The 19,932-nt window shown below is 37.9% G+C and overlaps 1 protein-coding gene across 1 annotated transcript; it reads left to right on the top strand.

Annotated features, from left to right (window-relative positions):
* Positions 1-328: 328 nt before the first annotated feature.
* Positions 329-7,049, top strand: fhl5 (four and a half LIM domains 5; the record flags this gene model as incomplete). Its single annotated transcript, NM_001123485.1, is given in 5 exon segments — positions 329-500; positions 1,236-1,410; positions 3,549-3,718; positions 4,220-4,406; positions 5,955-7,049. Coding segments are annotated over 5 exon segments (849 nt in total). The 3' UTR covers positions 6,113-7,049.
* Positions 7,050-19,932: the final 12,883 nt, after the last annotated feature.

Below are 19,932 nucleotides of genomic sequence, written 5' to 3'. Positions count from 1 at the left end.
ATCTACTGTGTTACTATGTTGACATGGACCTTCAACTTTGTTAAAACACCATCTCCCAGTATGCCTAAAAGATAAATTAAGGTTACTGTGATATTAGAGTAAGTTACAACCGTGAGGCTACAAACCTTTAACACTTCAATTCAACAGTTGGGTCACAATTTCTACAATTACAACTTGAGTTATAGCCTACAAAGCATCAGGGTTAAGACTTGTCAGTCTTGTGTTTGCCTAAGCAAATTGAATTGAACTTTTCATTCTTACTGTATAGAGAAAATGAATACATTCTCAATAATACCCAATTAAAAAGCAATATGTGTTTTTTTTTCAGTTAAACTTCTAATATGGAAAAAGAAATATTTGACTGCTTCCACTGCAAGGAGTCCTTGTATGGAAAGAAATATACTTTGAAGGATGACATTCCATATTGTATTAAATGCTTTAACAGCCTTTTTGCAAACCTCTGTGAAAGATGCAAAAAACCTATTGAATGTAATTCTAAGGTAAATATCCCATCATAAAATAGCCCATGTTACATTATTTTTTACAGTGTGGCTTGATATTTTTCACTGCTCTCATTTTGTATTTTATAATGGTGCCTTAGCCCAGACTTTAGCAAGGTGAGGTCTACTTTTAGTGACATAGCACATCAGGATCTACCGTATTAGGCAGACCAGTATACGATGCTGTCTCAGCCACATCAGCATTGGATTGACAATATATTGGCCTATGTGGGGCCAACCTATAATCCTGCCAGAGTGATTTCTGGATAGGGATCAGACAGATATCTATTGAGCAAGTAGAAACATCCTGGAGGGTGAGTGGCATATGTCCAGCTTTACAATGCCTTAGATAATGTAACTTCCTTTCATTATCCTGGAACAAACCAGATGCAGAATATGTAGGCACTTTAGCAATGCTTTATAATAATAATATACCAAAAACCTACACAGTCTGTAGAGCTCCACTCTAGCCTGGAGTGCATATAACCATAGTTTATCCTATATCCAGATTTAATATTGACTGTAATTTGGATCAGCTCTATGGTGCATGAAGTATCAACCCCTCTTAACAACTAAAAGTGCTATATTTGCTTAACATGGTGATTAAACATGAGGCACATGTCTTTTGAATTTATTCCAGATGATTATTACTGCAATTCCCAATACTGGTACTTTGCATTACTGTGTAACTGTTTAATCCTAATTTCTTGGCATTATCTTTTGCTTACTTTGAAGGACCTTGCATATAAAGACAGCCACTGGCATGAAACATGTTTCAAATGCGACAAGTGTGACCATTCTCTGGTGGAGAAACCCTTTGCTGCCAAAGATGAGCTATTACTGTGCATCGAGTGTTACTCTACTGAATACTCCTCAAAGTGTTTTGGCTGCAGAGCTACCATAATGCCTGGTAATGGTACATCAGTAGGATAATTCTTTTTCTAAATAAGGGCTCTTTCGTTAGTCACATTAAATTAGAATTAATATATAATCAATTTTTATAATGGCAGGATATGGAGCAATGACTTTTTTCCCGAGCAGATGTACAAATTAGAGTTTAATGTTAATTAATTTATTCAGTTTTAATTCCTCACACAGGATTGATGTATATATTGTTTTACAAAGACTAACATTAAATGTTTAAATACATTTTTATTACCTAGGCATTTCATTAACGCATCATTCTGGTACAAAGAGAAACAGCAAAATAATGTTTTTTTATAATACTGTTTAACCTATCTTATACGTTTTACATAGTAGTAACATAGTAACATAGTAAGTTGGGTTGAAAAAAGACATACGTCCATCAAGTTCAACCATAATGCCTATATATAACCTGCCTAACTACTAGTTGACTAACTACTAGTTGATCCAGAGGAAGGCAAAAAACCCCATCTGAAGCCTCTCTAATTTGCCACAGAGGGGAAAAAATTCCTTCCTGACTCCAAGATGGCAATCGGACCAGTCCCTGGATCAACTAGTACTAAGAGCTATCTCCCATAACCCTGTATTCCCTCACTTGTACTGAGAGCTATCTCCCATAACCCTGTATTCCCTCACTTGTACTGAGAGCTATCTCCCATAACCCTGTATTCCCTCACTTGTACTGAGAGCTATCTCCCATAACCCTGTATTCCCTCACTTGTACTAAGAGCTATCTCCCATAACCCTGTATTCCCTCACTTGTACTGAGAGCTATCTCCCATAACCCTGTATTCCCTCACTTGTACTGAGAGCTATCTCCCATAACCCTGTATTCCCTCACTTGTACTAAGAGCTATCTCCCATAACCCTGTATTCCCTCACTTGTACTAAGAGCTATCTCCCATAACCCTGTATTCCCTCACTTGCTAAGAATTCATCCAGCCCCTTCTTAAAGTTTTACAAATATGTGTAACTTTTTCAGCAGTGGTTTGGGAATATTACTTTATTATTTAGGCAGATGACTCTCATACCAACTATTGAATGAATCCTGTTTCAGGGATAAATGTTAGTTCTAATTTTGTATGAATGAATTCATGCTTATGACTTGTACTGATGCCAATAAAGTCTAAATCACATAAAAAAAACATGTACTTACATGAAACAAGACTTCAGTCCCAGTATTACCTGTCTAGAGAACACATATATCCACTTTTGAAAGCGAATTCCAGGACAATGTAGATGTTAAACTGTGATGGATACTGAAGGTTCCTCTAGAACAGGGATCCCCCAACCTTTTATACCTGTGAGCAACATTCAAATAGAAAAAGTTTTGGAAAGCAACAAAGCATGAAAATTGTCCTGGAGGTGCCAATGAGAGATATAATTGGTTATTTGGTAGTTCTATGTTGACTGCAAGCCTACAGAAGGCTCTGTTTGGCAATTACACTGGGGTTTTATGCAATCGCAGCTTGCCTCCTAACTAGAAATTAAAAATAAGCACTTGCTGTGAGGCCACTGGGAGCAACATCCAAAGGGTTGACGAGCAACATGTTGCACACAAGCCACTGGTTGGGGATCACTGCTCTAGAAAACCACTAGGTTATTTCTACACTTACTTTTATTATCTGTATTTCTTAAGGGTATCCCTATTGTATTTGATTTTGTATTTTTCTTTCTTTTTTTCTTTCAAATGACTGGAATGGACTAAAATGCAATGGAAGTGGTTTTTTTTTCATATTGTGCCTGTATAGTACAGGTATAGGACCCGTTATCCAGAATCCCCGGGACCAAGGGTATTCCGGATAAGCTGTCTTTCCATAATTTGGATCTCCATACCTTAAGTCTACTAAAAAATCATTAAACCATAAATTAAACCCAATAGGATTGTTTTGCATCCAATAAGGATTATTTATATCTAAGTTGGGATCAATTACAAGGCACTGTTATATTACTACAGAGAAAAAGGAAATCAGTTTTAAAATTTTTTTTGCTTAAAAATTTAATTTGCTTAAAATAGAGTCTATGGGAGACAGGCTTTCCGTAATTTGGACCTTTATGGATAATGGGTTTCCGGATAAGGGATCCCATACCTCTACTCAAATACATCCTCTTTCTCCTTTGTAGGATCACGCAAAATGGAGTATAATGGCAGTAACTGGCATGAAACCTGTTTTGTTTGCCAAAGTTGCAGAGAGCCAGTAGGAAATAAGCCATTTATCCCCAAGGAGTCCAAGATATACTGCATGCCATGCTATGAGAAACAATTTGCTAACCAGTGCAAGTCTTGTCGAAAGGTATAAAAAATTCATGGAATTGTAATCCTTTAATATAGTGTGAATCTTTGTCCTACTATAGTGCTAGTAATGTCCAGTGTTACAGTATTAGCATAGTTTAAAAAGGAGATGGACATTTTAGTCAGACTTTGTATTACATTGCCATTCGAAGGGCTATCACTTCAAGGTGCATGTGTAAAAAATTGTGATGTCACAAGGATAGGCAACTGAATATTTCAAGCTCAATAGGTAAGTTCACCCCAAAATTTAGTAGCATAGATCTGCTGCACATCTCTGTCCATCAATACAAACTGAAAGAGCAGTTGTCCTTTTAAATAATCAAATTAATTTACAATTCTATCAACAATATTGAGAAAGACGGAGATATAAAACTACATTCTTTTTTTTTAATTGCTTTAGTTTTAAAGAGACACTTTAATTATGCAACCCCCTCTGTATGGCAAGAAATTGTCATGAACTAAAAACCACTGTTGCCAATAAAACATTTGTGTGTTAATTCAGGCAATCACCAAAGGTGGACTTTCTTTCCAAGAGCAGCAGTGGCACAGAGAGTGCTTTGTCTGCACAAGCTGCAAAAAAAACCTGGTCGGAGAAAAATCTACTTCTAGAGATGAATCTCCATACTGTGTGGACTGCTTTGATAATCTGTATGCCAAAAAATGTGCTGCTTGTGCAAAGCCTATTACTGGTAAGTGATTCAGATATACATAAAGGAGATTTACTCTCCAAGTTCACTTTGTTCAAGAATTCATAAAATCAATGAGAATTCTAGTGATCAAAAACTTCATTATAAATGCAAAAAAATTGACCAATGAGAATACTGAAACATTTTCAAAATTGGAGATTATGGACTGAATACATAGAAAACAGTTAAAGAACGTATGTTATTCCAATCTATGAGTTGCAACTCCAAAGAAAATCAAAATATAGTAGAGATATACAGTGTTATATAAGAAACATCTTTTTTAAGTCTGAGTAATATACTATTTACTATGAAAAATTGTCTCTAAATCCAATTGCAATAACAGTAATATCATGAGAATGCAAAATCACTGTGTTATGTCATGTTATCTATATGTCTTTAAACTGTAATACTTACCTTTACCCTAACCCTCCGTTTCTTTCTGTACCCCCAAAAACCTGAAAATTAATAAAAAGTTATTTGAAAAAAAAAAAAAAATTGACCAATGAGAATGCTGATTCCCAGCACTGTCAGGCATGCTGCTGTTATTCTACATATAGAGATTATTATGTCCCTTTTTCCATCCATTATATGACACTGGAATCAGACATGGGGATACAGAGTTGTTCAGTGCTGGGAAACTGTGCTTAAAGCTTCCAAATCCAATTCCTGGAACAAAGAACAGGGAGCCAGATTTACACACATCAGCTGTGATTCTCATTGGAGGATTTATTGCATTTTTATTCAGCCACTGGCCATGGAGAATTCATGGAAAGTTTTGGAAATGTTTTATTGTGCAATATTGCTTTAAGAATACAACCCTGATGTTGCTGGACTACAGCTCCCAGAATGCCTCAACCTTCATTATGTGTTACATTTTTCTGAGATTTGTAGTCCAGCAACAGCTGAGTAAAGTTTGGTTTAGCAGTTCAGTACCCTGGTTTACATCCCTTTTTTAAAGGCACAGATCTGGCCTTGAAACTCGTACAAACTTGACTCGGTAATCTTTTGAATAAAACACAATCATTCTTGCATTTATTTATTTATTAAATGTCACAATAATTTTGGTAGCTTTAAACTAAAATATTGAGTTTATTGTCCCAAAATCACAATTTTTTTTCGAGCTGAAAATTTGGCCGTTAATTTCCATGAATCCCATTTATATTTTCCAAACAGGAAGTGCTCCAGCTTCTATTTTAGGAGCACTGGCGCTCATTCTTGGAAAATAATAATGTGTTTAGACTGCGTGAAATAGAAAACTCTTCCCCTTGAAAGTGTCTGATATAGAAAACAATAATTTGTTTAACTTCCCCTTGAAAATGTGTCAAGGACAGTTTGTCACTGACTATTCTATTCGTCTACTATTATAAGCCTCCATTGGACTCGCGGCATTTAAACCTGGTGGACTTTTTGCCAGTCTATAAAAGTCACATAAAGTTATAAATCTCGAACATTAGTTTGTTTCTTGAATTTGTGCCATTGAAAATACTGCATTACCTAATTAATAGCTGCATGCTGTATGCTAAAGTAACCAGCACTTCCATTTCTGTTTAGGGCAAGGTGGAGCCAAGTACATCTCTTTTGAAGACCGTCAGTGGCACAGCGATTGTTTCACCTGCGCCAAATGCTCCAAATCACTTGTTGGAGAGAAATTCCATACTAATGAGGATGATGTACTGTGTCCTTCCTGTGGGTTGGCCATAAAAATGTGAATTGTCTTCTCTTTCATTGTTCACTTTATTCTCTGATATCTTATATTCATTACTACTTCAATTCTTGTAACCTCAGGCACATTTTTTTATCGTTTATTCTTTCAGATATTTGGCAGGCCTGACATTTTTATAAAAATGCTATGAAAAAGTAATGGTACCTTTTAGTAGTATATTATCTTGGCTGGAATAGGACCTTCCAATATAAGAAGCAGTAAATATGTCAATGCTTGAAGTTAGAACTTAAAACCTGGGAAGGTGGCTGCAGTCCAGTGACTCAGTAGATGGGTTTATTTATGAGGCTGCCAAATTTATACAAGCAAGTAATAATCTTCATTGACAACAAACACATAGCTGGGGTTTAAACATATAGGAAGCAGACCCTGTCACCGCTTGGGACCCAGGTGAGTAGGGGGTCTGGTAGGAATTTTCAATTAACTTTTGAGAAACAGCTAATCTTTCTAAAGTTTTGGGGGGAGTATTTGATGTTGGTCCAACATATGCAAATAAAAATACTAAGCAATTAATACAGCTCTTCTCTTATCCTAATGCCGGCCAAAACACAGATAGGCAGCTACTCTCTTGAATACAACGCTGTCTGCATTTAGAAGTTGTCTAATAAAGAAGGGCAGACAAGCACATAGGTATCCCTCCTCCGACCCCCTAACTTGTGGTAGAGGCACAAGGAGGAAGAGGATGCAGCTTGCATCAGAGCCATATCCCAAGTACAGGAATGGCCTGCTCCCCCTGATACAGTGGTCTGCACCTCAAAGGGATGTGCTCTTGTGCCCCAGTCTGTAGTAAATGTCAAATACTTTTTGTAAAGAGACTGTCACCTTTAGAGCTATTGCTGTCTTACAGTCATAGCCATGGAAATCCTTGAAGATTTTGGTATTTCACTTTTCTTATTTGTGATTAATAAAAAATCTGTGATGCTGTTGTTTTTTTTCAATTTTTTTTATTTGAACATCGGGGGTATCCAACATGCAGCATTCATGCTGTTGTTGACCATGACAAATCCTTAGGATTTAGACGGGTTAATGATAATTGGCTGTAGCCATAGGTTTGGCATTCCTGGCTCCTGGATCTTCTGAACAATGATAAATACTATTTGTAATATACAGTACATGACTGGGGTTTTTTTTGCATTTCATCCGAAAGAAAATATAAAGCCCAATACCATTTGTATTTGCATCAGTGAAGGCTGTTCTCGTAGAATACATCTTACCTTAGTAATGATCTGAGAAGAAATTACCACATAGGGTGAACTAGTGTACATAAAAAGTCAGGTTTTTTATCTGTAGTTTGTCTCTCCTACATGTAAGGACACTTATATAAGGTTAAAAGCATGCAACAACTAATTGGATAATCTCACAGGAAAAGGATATTATTTTTAATAGGCAACTCTCAATGAGCTTGGGAGCAAATACACATATCAGTCTATCTCCACGCAGTATATAATGGATATGTATTTATGGGATAAGTCAGGAAATGCATATAAAATTGGACAATTAACTCATACTCAGCAAAATTATCTTGAGGGGTTTGTTCAGAACTAAAACTTCACTAAACACTGTATAAGGTTACAAATAACATGAGATATATACACTTGTTATAATAAAGTTTGCCTCCATTTGGGTGATTATAGGCAGTTCCAATAGGAGAATGAATGCCTGGATTGGAGATGAAAAGGATTCCCTATTATTCTAAATCGTAGATACTGCTATAGGACAATGAAATGCTTGTTTCTCATTTTATACACTGATTCTTTTCAAATACAAAAACCTTGGTTATTAGATTGTACAGCACATTTATTGGCTTCAGTGCATCCGCTGCTACACAGCGCTCCCTACAGCTGAAAATGGGGTACTATAATGTTCATCACATTGTATCAGTGTATTTACTGCAAATATAATATTGATGATTATATGTTCTGTGAGCCTTGCTGTTCAAGGCATAAAACCGACATCCTACAATCTGTATAAAATAATAATTCTATGCAGTGTCGGACTGGGGTACCTGGGGCCCACCAGAAAACATCACCTAAGGGGCCCACAAAATACATAAGTACACCTGCCACAGCAAATGCCACCCACCCCCTGCTGTGTACACAGGGAGCAGGGCTGTCTTAAGGTTTGGTAAAAAGCATTAGAACCCAAATAATGCGCTTTACCACAATGGTCCCTTGCAACATCCTTTAGCCATATTTTACCAAATGTACCAGTAAGATTGCTGCAGAAAATGGATTGTAAACTCATTAACCACCAGACATGCCAATAAGATTGCTGCAGAAATGGACTATGAACCTATTTACTCTAAACATGTAAGATCAATGCAGAAACACATTATAAGATCATTAACATGAGATGTTAGTAAGGTCACTGCATAAACTTTCCAATAAACACATTAACCACAGACATGCCCATATGCCAGTTAGACTGAAAGCATAACCTCACCTAATTTTGCTCAAGATGTATGCAGCGCTGCCTCAGAGGGACATTGGTTGTGTACTCTGCACTAGAGGAGCAAAAAATTCTGATTTAAAAATCGGAAATTCAGCTCTTTAAGTTACCAGGTAGACTTTTTGCCGCCCCTGGTAACTTGCCGTGCACTGCCACCTGAGATGGGTTTCTCAACTCGCATTATGGCAGTAGTGCCCCTGGTAGTATGCTATCTTATTTTTCAGCGTTTTTGTGTTGCTTGCCCCGCTATGCCTCCTGCATAAAAATTAAAGATTTTGGAAGTAGTCAGCACAGCAACTTGTATAAACTTAAGGACAATGCAGGTTCTCCAATGGCCATTTCTCATTGGTTTATCAAACTGCAGACAATCTGGAAAAGCACCAATCTCTTTTTCTTTTTAAAAAAAATAAAATGCCTTTATTGCATACTCTTAGGGCATTACATTAACATTTCAGGCCTTGTGTAGCCTTTTAACAAGTTTACTAACAATTAAACACTTCCTTTTTTATACCCTTGTACACCACCTGGTGGATGCAACCATATCTACAACAGTGTATTAAAGAACAGTGTATCAAAAAGCAGTGTACCCATCAATGTGTCTTTACAAGGCAACTGTATCAAATCCAGAAATATATGTGAGCCATAAAATGTAGATTAGCAAAAAACCTGTAAAACATAAAAACATATAAATACCACATAGAATCCGGAAGGAGGGAATTTATCTGAAAATAGGTCTTAAATCAAATTCCTTATTTAGCCCCAAAGGGCTTAATATTTCTAACTTTTGAATCCTGAATGCTTCCTTATATATAAAAAGAATTGTACAGTTGCCTTGTAAAGACACATGCCTTGTAAGACATGTAAATATGGTTGAATAGACTAGGTGGTGTTGAAGGGTATTAAGAGGGAGGTGTTTAATTGTTAGTAAGCTTGTTGGTACTACATTTGAAAACAAATTTAATACCAACATGTAACAAATGTAGCTACCCATAAGCAAAGGGAATGTTAAAGGAGCAGTAACACCAAATTTTTTAATACTTAATTCCCCCCAAAACAGCTTTACTGATAGGCTTACTTCCCTTTGGATTATTTTTAAAACTTCAGCTTGAATTTGACTTGGAAAGTGTCCTATTGGAGAAAGGCTTTTGCCAATGAACAGCATGTACAGGCAGATCCACCTTCACCGAAGTTAGGGTAAGACCCACAAAGTCTTGGCCGAGGGTCAAGCCCAGAGGACTATGACACCTATCCGGGGTGCACAAATCAAACACAAAAAGGGTGCAGAAGTGTACAGGTGCAATGCCATTAATCACCTTGGTAAGGTTCCAGCTGGCAGCTGGAAAGAAAAATCCCTCCCACCCACCTAATGGCTGGGGCAAAAGAAGTGAAGCATGATTAGGCAGAAGGAGAATGTGCGAAGCCACCAACAAAAAATAAGCCAGCAGCTTTTCCCTCATGGGAACACAGCTCCTCCTCTTTCATCAAGCTTCCGCCTGACAACCTAAAGGCCAGAGGACCAAGTGGTTCTCATTTCGATACTACACTTGGGGGCATATTTATTATGCTGTGTAAAAAACATAGAGAAAATTTGCCACACACCGTCAGGCTTCACTGTGTAAAAACTGGCGTAAAATTGGTGGAATTTTTTATGCATTTTTTTTTCCGCCGGAAAATAATGGTGTAAAATCTGGCGTTCAGACAGCGATTCTCTGTTTATTTTACACAGCTTTTTACGCTGTTTTTTCAGCGAATTCGTTTGACACAGCTTAATAACTATGCCCCTAGATCATAGCCAAAAGGCTGAGAAACAAAACGAGGAATCAGATCAGTGGAAAAAGTATCATAAGAATAACGCAGCAGTATTTACCATCATAAAAAGTGCAACAAATTAAATTTTTTTAAGGCCACGTAGGAATTTTGATTGTAATGCCCAAATCCAATGGCAATGCAAAAAAGCATGCAATAAGCGTTATCACACTTTAGTGAATCAGCACCTTAGTATCTTACTAAGTATTTTAATAAAAAATTTGGCCTGCTACTTAGCCTTTGTTTTAGATTTCGGCCCCCTTATGTGATTGAGTTTGACACCCCTTCTTTAAAGGATGTGTTACATATTCTACTGCGAAGACCACAAACTGATATTGCGCTCTCTGCAAAAAAAAATATAGCAAAAGTAAATTTATTTTTTACCACTAGGGTGCAGCAAAGCAAAGTAAACTCTTTATAATGAAAGAAATAAACACTGCTATCAGTCCTACCTGTTTTTCCCAGCAGCTAGCTATAAAAAAAAATAAAATCATTCATACATAGATTATTAATAAATAAGTATATGCCTCAAAAATACAGTTTTGGTAAACAAATATCTCCACTGAAACAATTCCATCTTCCTGTTATCACAAATAGATGACTATTCAGTTTTGCATTGTGTAAAGGACCACTAAAGCCCAAAATAGTTTTTTCTCCATTTATTTATTTATTCGTTGGCTATGGGTTCACTGGGCTGATTTTCGGCCAGTGGATCAGCCTACCCCTGTGTCTGCACCTTGTGCACTGCAGGCACATTGAGAGGATTTAAGCACTGAAATGCATACTTGCTCATTTTGGGGCAAAAATATGCTCCGTGTGCCTGCACCGGAGTTAACAAAGTGGCTCTGGGGGCAGGCACAAGGGTATGCTGATTGGAGTGCAGGGGCTGATTCTCAGACTGTTATCGGTATGCTGAAAATCAGGTTGATGTGCCTGTAGCCTTAGATTATAGGGTCTAGCAGGCTGGGCCCTCCCCTATTATTTCCTAACAATATAAAAATCTAACTGTACTTCTGTTCTGGTGAAATGTATGTCCATATATGTAAACTGTTTTTCATATGTTTCCCATTAATCTGTAATGTGGTGAAGAAAACAGTGGTGCAGTATAAATAATGATAACTACTTAAAAGGATGTGGTATGTGTATCCTTCAGTGGAACAACTCAAAAGGGTCTTTGTTTTACATCTTTCAAAACCCAAGTAAACTACTGCATTTAGATTTGCATTTAGGTTTCATGCCACCCACACACACTGGTGTCCAGGACACAGACACACAGACACAATCAGCAGTGATCATCCTCCATATAAAAGTCAGCATATGGGAAGCATGCTGGCATAAAGCCAGTTGGCATAGGGAAAAACCTAAAATAGTTATAGCTATGAGTTTGAATCAGGGCAGACTGATTTTTTTTCTTTTTTTATAAGCAGCATTTTTGGAGAAAGCATTTAACTTGGGAAAGTTTAACTTAAACCATCAGGGGTGTATTCTTAAAGCAAAATTGTTCAAATAAATAAATAAAACTTTCCCCCAACTCTCCAGGCCCTGCAGTAGCAATAGAATGCAAAATAATCCTCCAGCAGAGAATCCCACTTGATCTGTGTAAATCTTGCTAAATGTTCTTTTTTCCCTGCAATTGGAGGCATTAAAGGGTTTGTAAACCCAGCCATGATGCTGTCCCACTGTGCCCCCTAGTTTGCTATAGAAGTTTCCAAAAAACATAATTATACATGCAATAAATTTCACCAATGAGAATTTTACTGATAAAATGTTTTATTAGAAATGCAAAAAAATTCACCAGTGAGGATGCTGACTCCCAGTCAGGCATCTTACTGTTATATTACATAGAGAGATAATTATATAATTTTATTTTTACTTCATTATATGACACAAGAATCAGACATGGGGATAAAGAACATACTTATTCAGTGCTGGGAAACTGTGCTTAATGCTCCCAACTCCAATTGCAGGAACAAAGAATAGGGAGCCAGATTTACGTCATTGGACGATTTTTTTGCATTTTAAAGAAGTCTCCTGGCTGTGGAGATTTGGGGAAAAGTTTAGGAAAAGATTTATTGAGCAATATTGCTTTAAAGGGGCACTAAACCCTGCTGCACTGCACTGCTTAATATAACTTTAGCTGTTGCTGGACTACAAATCCCAGAACAATTTAACATTTTGCAATTTAACATTGCACAATAAAACTTTTCCTCAAATTTCCACAGCCAGCGAGTGCTATAGGGTAAGAACCCACAGAGCAGTTCAGTCACCCGCATTAGATCTCTGCTATTGCTGGCAACTCCAACATGGCTTTCCACCAGCAACAATAGGAGTGGCTGGTGGAAAGCCATTCGCATCACTTTGGTATTCTGAAGTCGTGCAAAGTTTCCTCCTGCAGGCAACTTCACCTGACTTTGGAATAAAAAGTTATATGAAGGGTTTTCCACTGGCGACTCCTATTGTTGCAGGTGGAAAGCCATTTCGGAGGAGTTAGTCACCCGTGATCTATCGCGGGCAACCAAAGCACTCCGTTGGTTCTTACCCTTAAAAACCGAGAAATCCTCAAATTCTATAAATGTATGAATGTATATAAACCTGGCTCCCTGTTCTGTGTTCCTGCAATTGGAGTTGGGAGAATTAAGCAGTTTCCCAGCCATGAATAAGTCTGTCCTTTAACAGCAAGATGCCTGACTTAGTTCTAGGAATCAGCATTCTCATTGGTCGCTTCTCTTGCACTTAAATAGAGATTTTTGGTCAGTAGAATGCTCAGCGATTAATTTCCTTGCATCTATAATTACATATTTCGGCAACTTCTACAGTATAGCAAAACTAGGAGGGGCAGTGGGGCAGCATCATGATTGAGTTTACAACCCCTTTAAGTTTTTTTTAACAGCTTCAATAGGGTGCATAGGTGGAGGGGATAGTGGGACAGCTGTATGGTTTGGTTTAGTATCCCTTTAAGTGAAAATAAACTAAATGTTTTAGCAACAAGCTCTAACGATCATATTCCCCCTTCTGTTATCTGTTATTATATTATTAAGGTAAAGCTGAAAATAATTTTAATATGTTGGACAACAAATATAACAAATATAGCAATTGCAGGGATGATAATTGGGTAAACTTCTCACTCTGTAATGTAGGTAAATAAGTACTGTAGGTAGGTAGTGTGGTGGGGTGTTGGAAATATGATAGGTTTAACCCTTTGAGCACTTAATTTTATTCTGTTGTGCTTTGTGTTGGTTACAAACATAAATAGCATGGGTTGACAGGAAATGCAAAATTGGCAATGCTGGTAATTCACAATAGCACTGTACGTTTTAGGTTTGCTGGCATGTCGAGCGTTAAGGAAGCTTTATGTACCTTAATAATGATTTGACTTAAATAGGTAATTAAAGGCTGCTGCAAAGACACCAATATGAAAAAGGAGAAAAAACTATGGTAAACAAAACCAATTCATCCTAAAGCAAATAGAACAGCAATGAGTCAGAAAAGCATGCTATATGATTTATGGCTACGTCGGAAAGGTTATTGTACATGGTCGTTTCCTTCTGATGCTTAAAATAGCAATGTGTTCTATTTATTATGTGGCAAACAATCGTTCTACTACACTTTACATTTCATTGGAATGGGAAGAGGTTGACTCATTAGAAGAATACATTTACTGTATATAGCCATAATTTCCTTTTGCATAAAATCAAATGTGCAAAATGACTTGAGGCAGAGCTGAGAATGTATTGTTAATTTAGCTCTTGCTTCTAGAATGTGCTATATATAGAAATTGGTGCTTAGGAGCTCCACTGAGAGAAGGACATTTAGCGCTTTAGACTGTGAAATATATCAAGTGCTTTCAGATAATATGGCTGCTTCAGTCATCTAATGTCTTAAATCTTATTCACTAATGTATAACATTTACTGCAAATATAACTCCCAGCGTACGTATCATTAGGCGAAAGAGCATATAATGCACAGTAACAGTAATGTTTGCTTGATATAGATTGTCATTAACCAACCCTAAAACACTATGGCACAGAAGGATTTTTTTTTTTTTTTACTGATCCATGCCTTGGGGGAATTCAGGGCTCTCTTTGTGCTTTGCACTTAGATGTGGCCTCTTTGCTGTTACTTAGAAGCCCCCGCGTAAGGAGTGTGCACATTGAGGCAAATGGACTGCCCATGTGCTGCCTTTTTCATGGAAAGAGACCCTGACACAAAACAGGACTCTTTGCACCACTTCTTTGCACTCCTTACTGTCGTAAGTAAGCCCATAAACTTTCCCTGACTGCTTCTATGCAGCATGAGAGTTATTTTTTTATTTCCTTCGAAAAAAAATAGCTTTAGAAAAGAAAAAGAAATACAAACATTTCATTAAACCTCCCATCTCAGCACTGCCCCCTCAATTTATTGCTAGATCTACCAGCATGAGCTAGTATATTATCAAAGGTTAAAGAGGTCTAAACCGAAAAAATTATTTAATGTAAAATGACTCAGCATGTTCCTCTGAGGACTTTTGTTTTAGAGATAACTTTGGTCTTAAACTACTAATACCAGGCTTTCAGCTCAACACCTCTCTAATAGAGATGTAGCGAACTGTTCGCCGCGTTTTTTTTCGCTGCGTTTTTTCGCTGCGTTTTTTCTCTGCGTTTTTTCTCAGCCTAAAAAAACGCCGCACAACCACACATGGCGTTTTTCAGCCTAGTACTGGTGTAAGCAAATCCCGTTTCCATGGTGCCAATAGCGCGAAATAGCAAAAAACGCCGCGTATTTCCGCTAGGTCTGCCCGTTTTTACACAACGCTTTTTCAACAAAGTATTTTTTAGAGAAATTTTTACCCTTGATCCCCCTCCTGCATGCCACTGTCCAGGTTGTGGCACCCTTTAAACAAATTTAAAATCAGTTTTCTGGCCAGAAATGGCTTTTCTAGGTTTTAAAGTTCGCCTTCCCATTGAAGTCTATGGGGTTCGCAAAGTTCGCGAATATTCGCGCTCTTTGGCGTAAGTTCGCGAACGCGTTCGCAAACTTTTTTTTTTTAGGTTCGCTACATCCCTACTCTCTAAGTCAAAAACCTTAATGGGGGTTATAAACCCAGCCATGATGCTGTCCCACTGCACCCCTAGTTTTGCTGTAGAAGTTGGCAAAAAACATAATTACAGATGCAAGAAAATTAACCAATGAGAATTCTACTGACCAAAAACCTAATTTTCAGTGCAAGAGAACTAACCAATGAGAATGCTAATTCCCAGCACAATGTCAAGCATCGTGTTATCTTACATACATAGATAATTATGTAATTTTTCCCCTCATTATTTGACACTGGAATCAGACATGGGGATAAAAGACAGGTTTGTTCAATGCTGGGAAACTGTGCTTACAGTTTCCAACTCCAATTGCAGGAACAAAGAACAGGGAGCCAGATTTACACAGATCAGCTGGGATTCTCATTGGAAGATTTTTCGCATTTTAAAGCAGTAGCTGGCTATGCAGATTTGGGGAAAAGTTAGGAAAAGTTTGTGCAATAATTTTTTTTATAATACAACTTTGATCAGGGACGGAACTAGGGGTAGGCAGAAGAGGCAGCTGCCTAGGGCGCAACCATTGGGGGGCGCCACGCAGGAGCCTCTCTTGCCTACCCCTAGTCTGTGCTCCATTTTCATTGCCCCCGCCGCTTGACATTATGCAGTGGGGGCAATGAACTATCGATTTGCATTGCAACCCCCCCGCTGCACACTGCGCATGCACGCGAAAACAGATGGGGGGGTGAGATGCAATAACGCAGGTGCAGGGGTGAGGTGCCCGAGCCGACCGGGTTGCCTAGGGCGCCCAGTCGGCTCGGCCCACTCCTGACTCTGATGTTGCTGGACTATAGCTCACACAATGAGCAAAAGTGCTCAGGAAAGAACCCATGAAGTATGTTTACAAAAATTTTTATATAATGTATATTTGACTTACTGCTGTTTAGGTGTTCAGACTTTGAAAAATGTATTTGATTTCATTAATGACAATTATATAAAACCAAGAAGAGATACTAGTTTACGTACTTCCATTTCTGCAGTGCTTTACAGAGATTATATATCATTCACATCAGTGCCTGCCCCAGTGGAATTTACAATCTAAAGTCCAAAATTCAATCTATTCGATAAAATTCACGCACACAGAGGGGACAATTTTTAGGGCTGTGGCACATGGGGAGAATAGTCACCCGCAACAAATCTCCCTTGTCACGGCAACTAATCTCCCCGAAATTTCATCCCACCAGCGAAAATGTAAATCGTGGTGGGATGGCATACGTGGTGCCGCGTATACCATCCCACCAGCGATTTACATACTCGCCGGTGGGATGGTATTTCGGGGAGACTAGTCGCCCGTGACAAGAGGGATTTGTCGCGGGCGACTAGTCTCCCCATCTGCCACAGCCCTTATACCTGAGATAGATGATAGATAGATAGACAGACAGACAGACAGAAAGACAGACAGAGACAGATAGATGAGGACTTGCCCTGTGCTTTAAGAATCTATTTCTGTTGTTGCTATGGTTCCCATCATGTTTTAACCACTACTAATATGCTAGAGAATGCTAGGAGATGCAGCTCAGAGACCTTTGGATGGAGGAGCACTGCTGTAAAACCTTTGTGTCCCTGCGGACAAAGGACTTGTTAGATCGTCCAGTGGTTGGCAAATGGGGTATTGATTATGGTTTTCCAAAGGAGTGTTGTAATGCTTATAATATATTCTTTTGTATCATTTGCAATATCACTTCGGGTCTTATTTTATTTTCACTGGTTAACCCAGTTCACTTTATGTTTCAGGAAAGCATTGTTATAGGAACATTTCCTTCATTTTGTGCCTTAGATGATCACTCAGTTGTAACTGTTTTTCAAATGGGTTTCAGTCTCTTGATTTATTTACTTCACAACAACATTGTTCAGTGCTCATTATGCATGAATTACCAGCTAATTTATTTTTCAGATGAATACCCTTGTGCGTGTGTTTCAGTGGGTGGACAGTTGCTGTTGTCTGTGACCCGATGTAATCTCACCTAAGGAAAGAAACTGTCATTGTTAGCAAGGGAAATGGTATGAATCCAGCATGACCGTGACAAATGTACTTGCACACAATATAAGTTTGTTTAGGAAATGGCAAGAAGGATGTCCATTCTGCCTTCTCTATAATATATATAATTTTATATATCATTTTAGGTAATAAAAAGCAATACAGGTATGGGACCCGTTATCCAGAATGCTTGGGACATGGGGTTTTCCGGACAAGGGGTCTTAATTCGGATCTCCTACCTTAAGTCTGCTAATTAAAGTATTTAAACAGTAATTAAACCCAAAAGGATTGTTTTGGCTCCAATAAGGATTAATTATATCTTAGTTGGAATCAAGTACAAGGTACTATTTTCTTATTACAGAGATAAAGGAAGCCATTTTTAAAAATGTGAATTATTTTATTAAAATGGAGTCTATGGGAGATGTCCTTTATGTAATTTGGAACTTTCTGGATAATGGGCTTCCTGATAAGGGGTCCGATACCTGTATTTCTGATTTCTATCTGTTCTTAAAGCCTAGCAAAGGATTGGAATAGAAGTTATTGGAAGTATGGACCTTATGCATAGGGCTTAATATAGTATTTCAGGGGTACTGTAGTTTTATTTCAGTTAAGATCCATGGCAGAGGAAGAGATGGTTGTGATTGCAGCTGACCCTGGTTCCTTTGAGGTAAGACAGTAATCCAGCCAACATTTTGTATCTGGGAGAACATGTTACACCCCTGGCTACATGGCTGCATAAAATCAAGTTTAGCCTTAAGCAGGGTCGCCCAACTGGAGACCTGCGGGCCGATGTGGCCCTCCAAATCATTTTTATAGCTGCTCTAGGGCTCCACAGACTTCATGGTATCACATAATCATTTTAATTTCATCTTGCCCTTGAACACACAATGAGAATTAATCAGCCTACTACATGTAATAAGTTGGACAACAATGGCCAGAGCAGTGCTGTCCAACTTACTACATGTAGTGGACCCATTATATGTCATACAGCATGTTGTAGAGCCAGATTAAATTAAAATGATGATATCATATAGTGAAGTCTATAAAGCCTTTGAGCAAACTGCAGAGCAATACTTTGGAGGGGCACATCCGTCCCATGGGCCTCCAGTTGGACAGCCCTAGCCTAGAGTATGTAGGTAGCAGATTAATATTAAGATATATAGATGTAGAATAATGGATTTATAGGTATTCTTTACAAAAATTATATTTTTTGTTCTATAATTATCAAATCTTAGCCCAACATGGGCACAGAAATATTACGCAGGCAAGTAACTGCTGCTATTAATATGACATGCCTCCAGCCTGTGACAGGCAATAATTACAGACTGCCATCATCATTTTTTTTATATAGCACAGCCATGTTATACAACTTTCCATTCATTTATAACAAATAGGGGTCTTACATTAATGTAACAAGGGTTGCAGAGTAAAAAGTATGATCAGAGTGCCCTGCTCACAAGAGCTTACAATCTAGGTTAGGGTACATTTGAAACATAAGGGAGATAAAAACAATTGGTGATGTATGATAAGCTCATAAGAAGTTGATCAGTCAAGATGCAATAAATATAATTTGCTCAATAGGTAGGTCTTTAGGTCTTCAGGTCTGATGCCCTGAGGCAGAGAGTTCCAGAGACAGGCAGAAGCCTGGGAGAAGTCTTGCAGTCGGGAGGGGGATGATAAAGTAATGAGACAAGAAAAGAGGCAAAGGTCAGAGGCAAATCATAGGTTGTGTGAAGTAGTGTATTTTGAAATCAGAGCTGACATAATGGGAGGACCTTGAATAAGTAATAAGTGTTAGTAATTTGAATTTGATTTGAGGGAACTGTGCCATGGGACCCAGTATTATTTCCAAAGTAATGTTATAAAAGTGTTAAATGCTACCCACAGCCTGGTTTCTATGGGTTACTAGACCTTGTGCATGCCTTGTCAATTTTATTACATTACCCTAAAAGGTCACATTAACTTAGCAAGGAAAACCATAACAAACATATTACAATAAGTTAAATGTAAACTCCTTTAGTATAAAAGGCAAAGTAACCATTGGTTGTACATATATTATGACCCATCAATTAATGTTTAACTAAAGGCCAGATTTCTGCCATTCCACGGTTCAAGCAATCATAAAGAGAACCCCTTAACTCACAGAGGATTTCAGGGGGAAAAACTTGTTGGTTGAGGTATTTTTTCTGAAAGCAGGCTCTTTTTTGTGGCAACTTTTAGATGAAAAATGCCTCAACTGGTAGCTGGAGCAATCATAAATCTGCCCCTGAATGTTAAAAAAAAAAAGATAAACACAAAATTTACCTTAGTGAGACAATACATGAAATTTAGCTATAATGCCACAAGACTTATTTATACAGGTCTTTTCTCCCATTGGAGTGTTTTACAGCAGTTAAGGTAGCACACATAGGGGCCTATTTATTAAAATAAATAAAATTTGCTAATAAATGGTGAAATTATCTAGGTGTGTTTTATTTTACACCATTCAAACTCGAGATTTGACACCATCGT

This window comes from Xenopus tropicalis, chromosome 5 (genome assembly GCF_000004195.4).
Source record: "Xenopus tropicalis strain Nigerian chromosome 5, UCB_Xtro_10.0, whole genome shotgun sequence".
Taxonomy (NCBI): domain Eukaryota; kingdom Metazoa; phylum Chordata; class Amphibia; order Anura; family Pipidae; genus Xenopus; species Xenopus tropicalis.
Note: the sequence above shows the minus strand (reverse complement) of the source record. Positions and strands in the feature narration are given on the sequence as shown.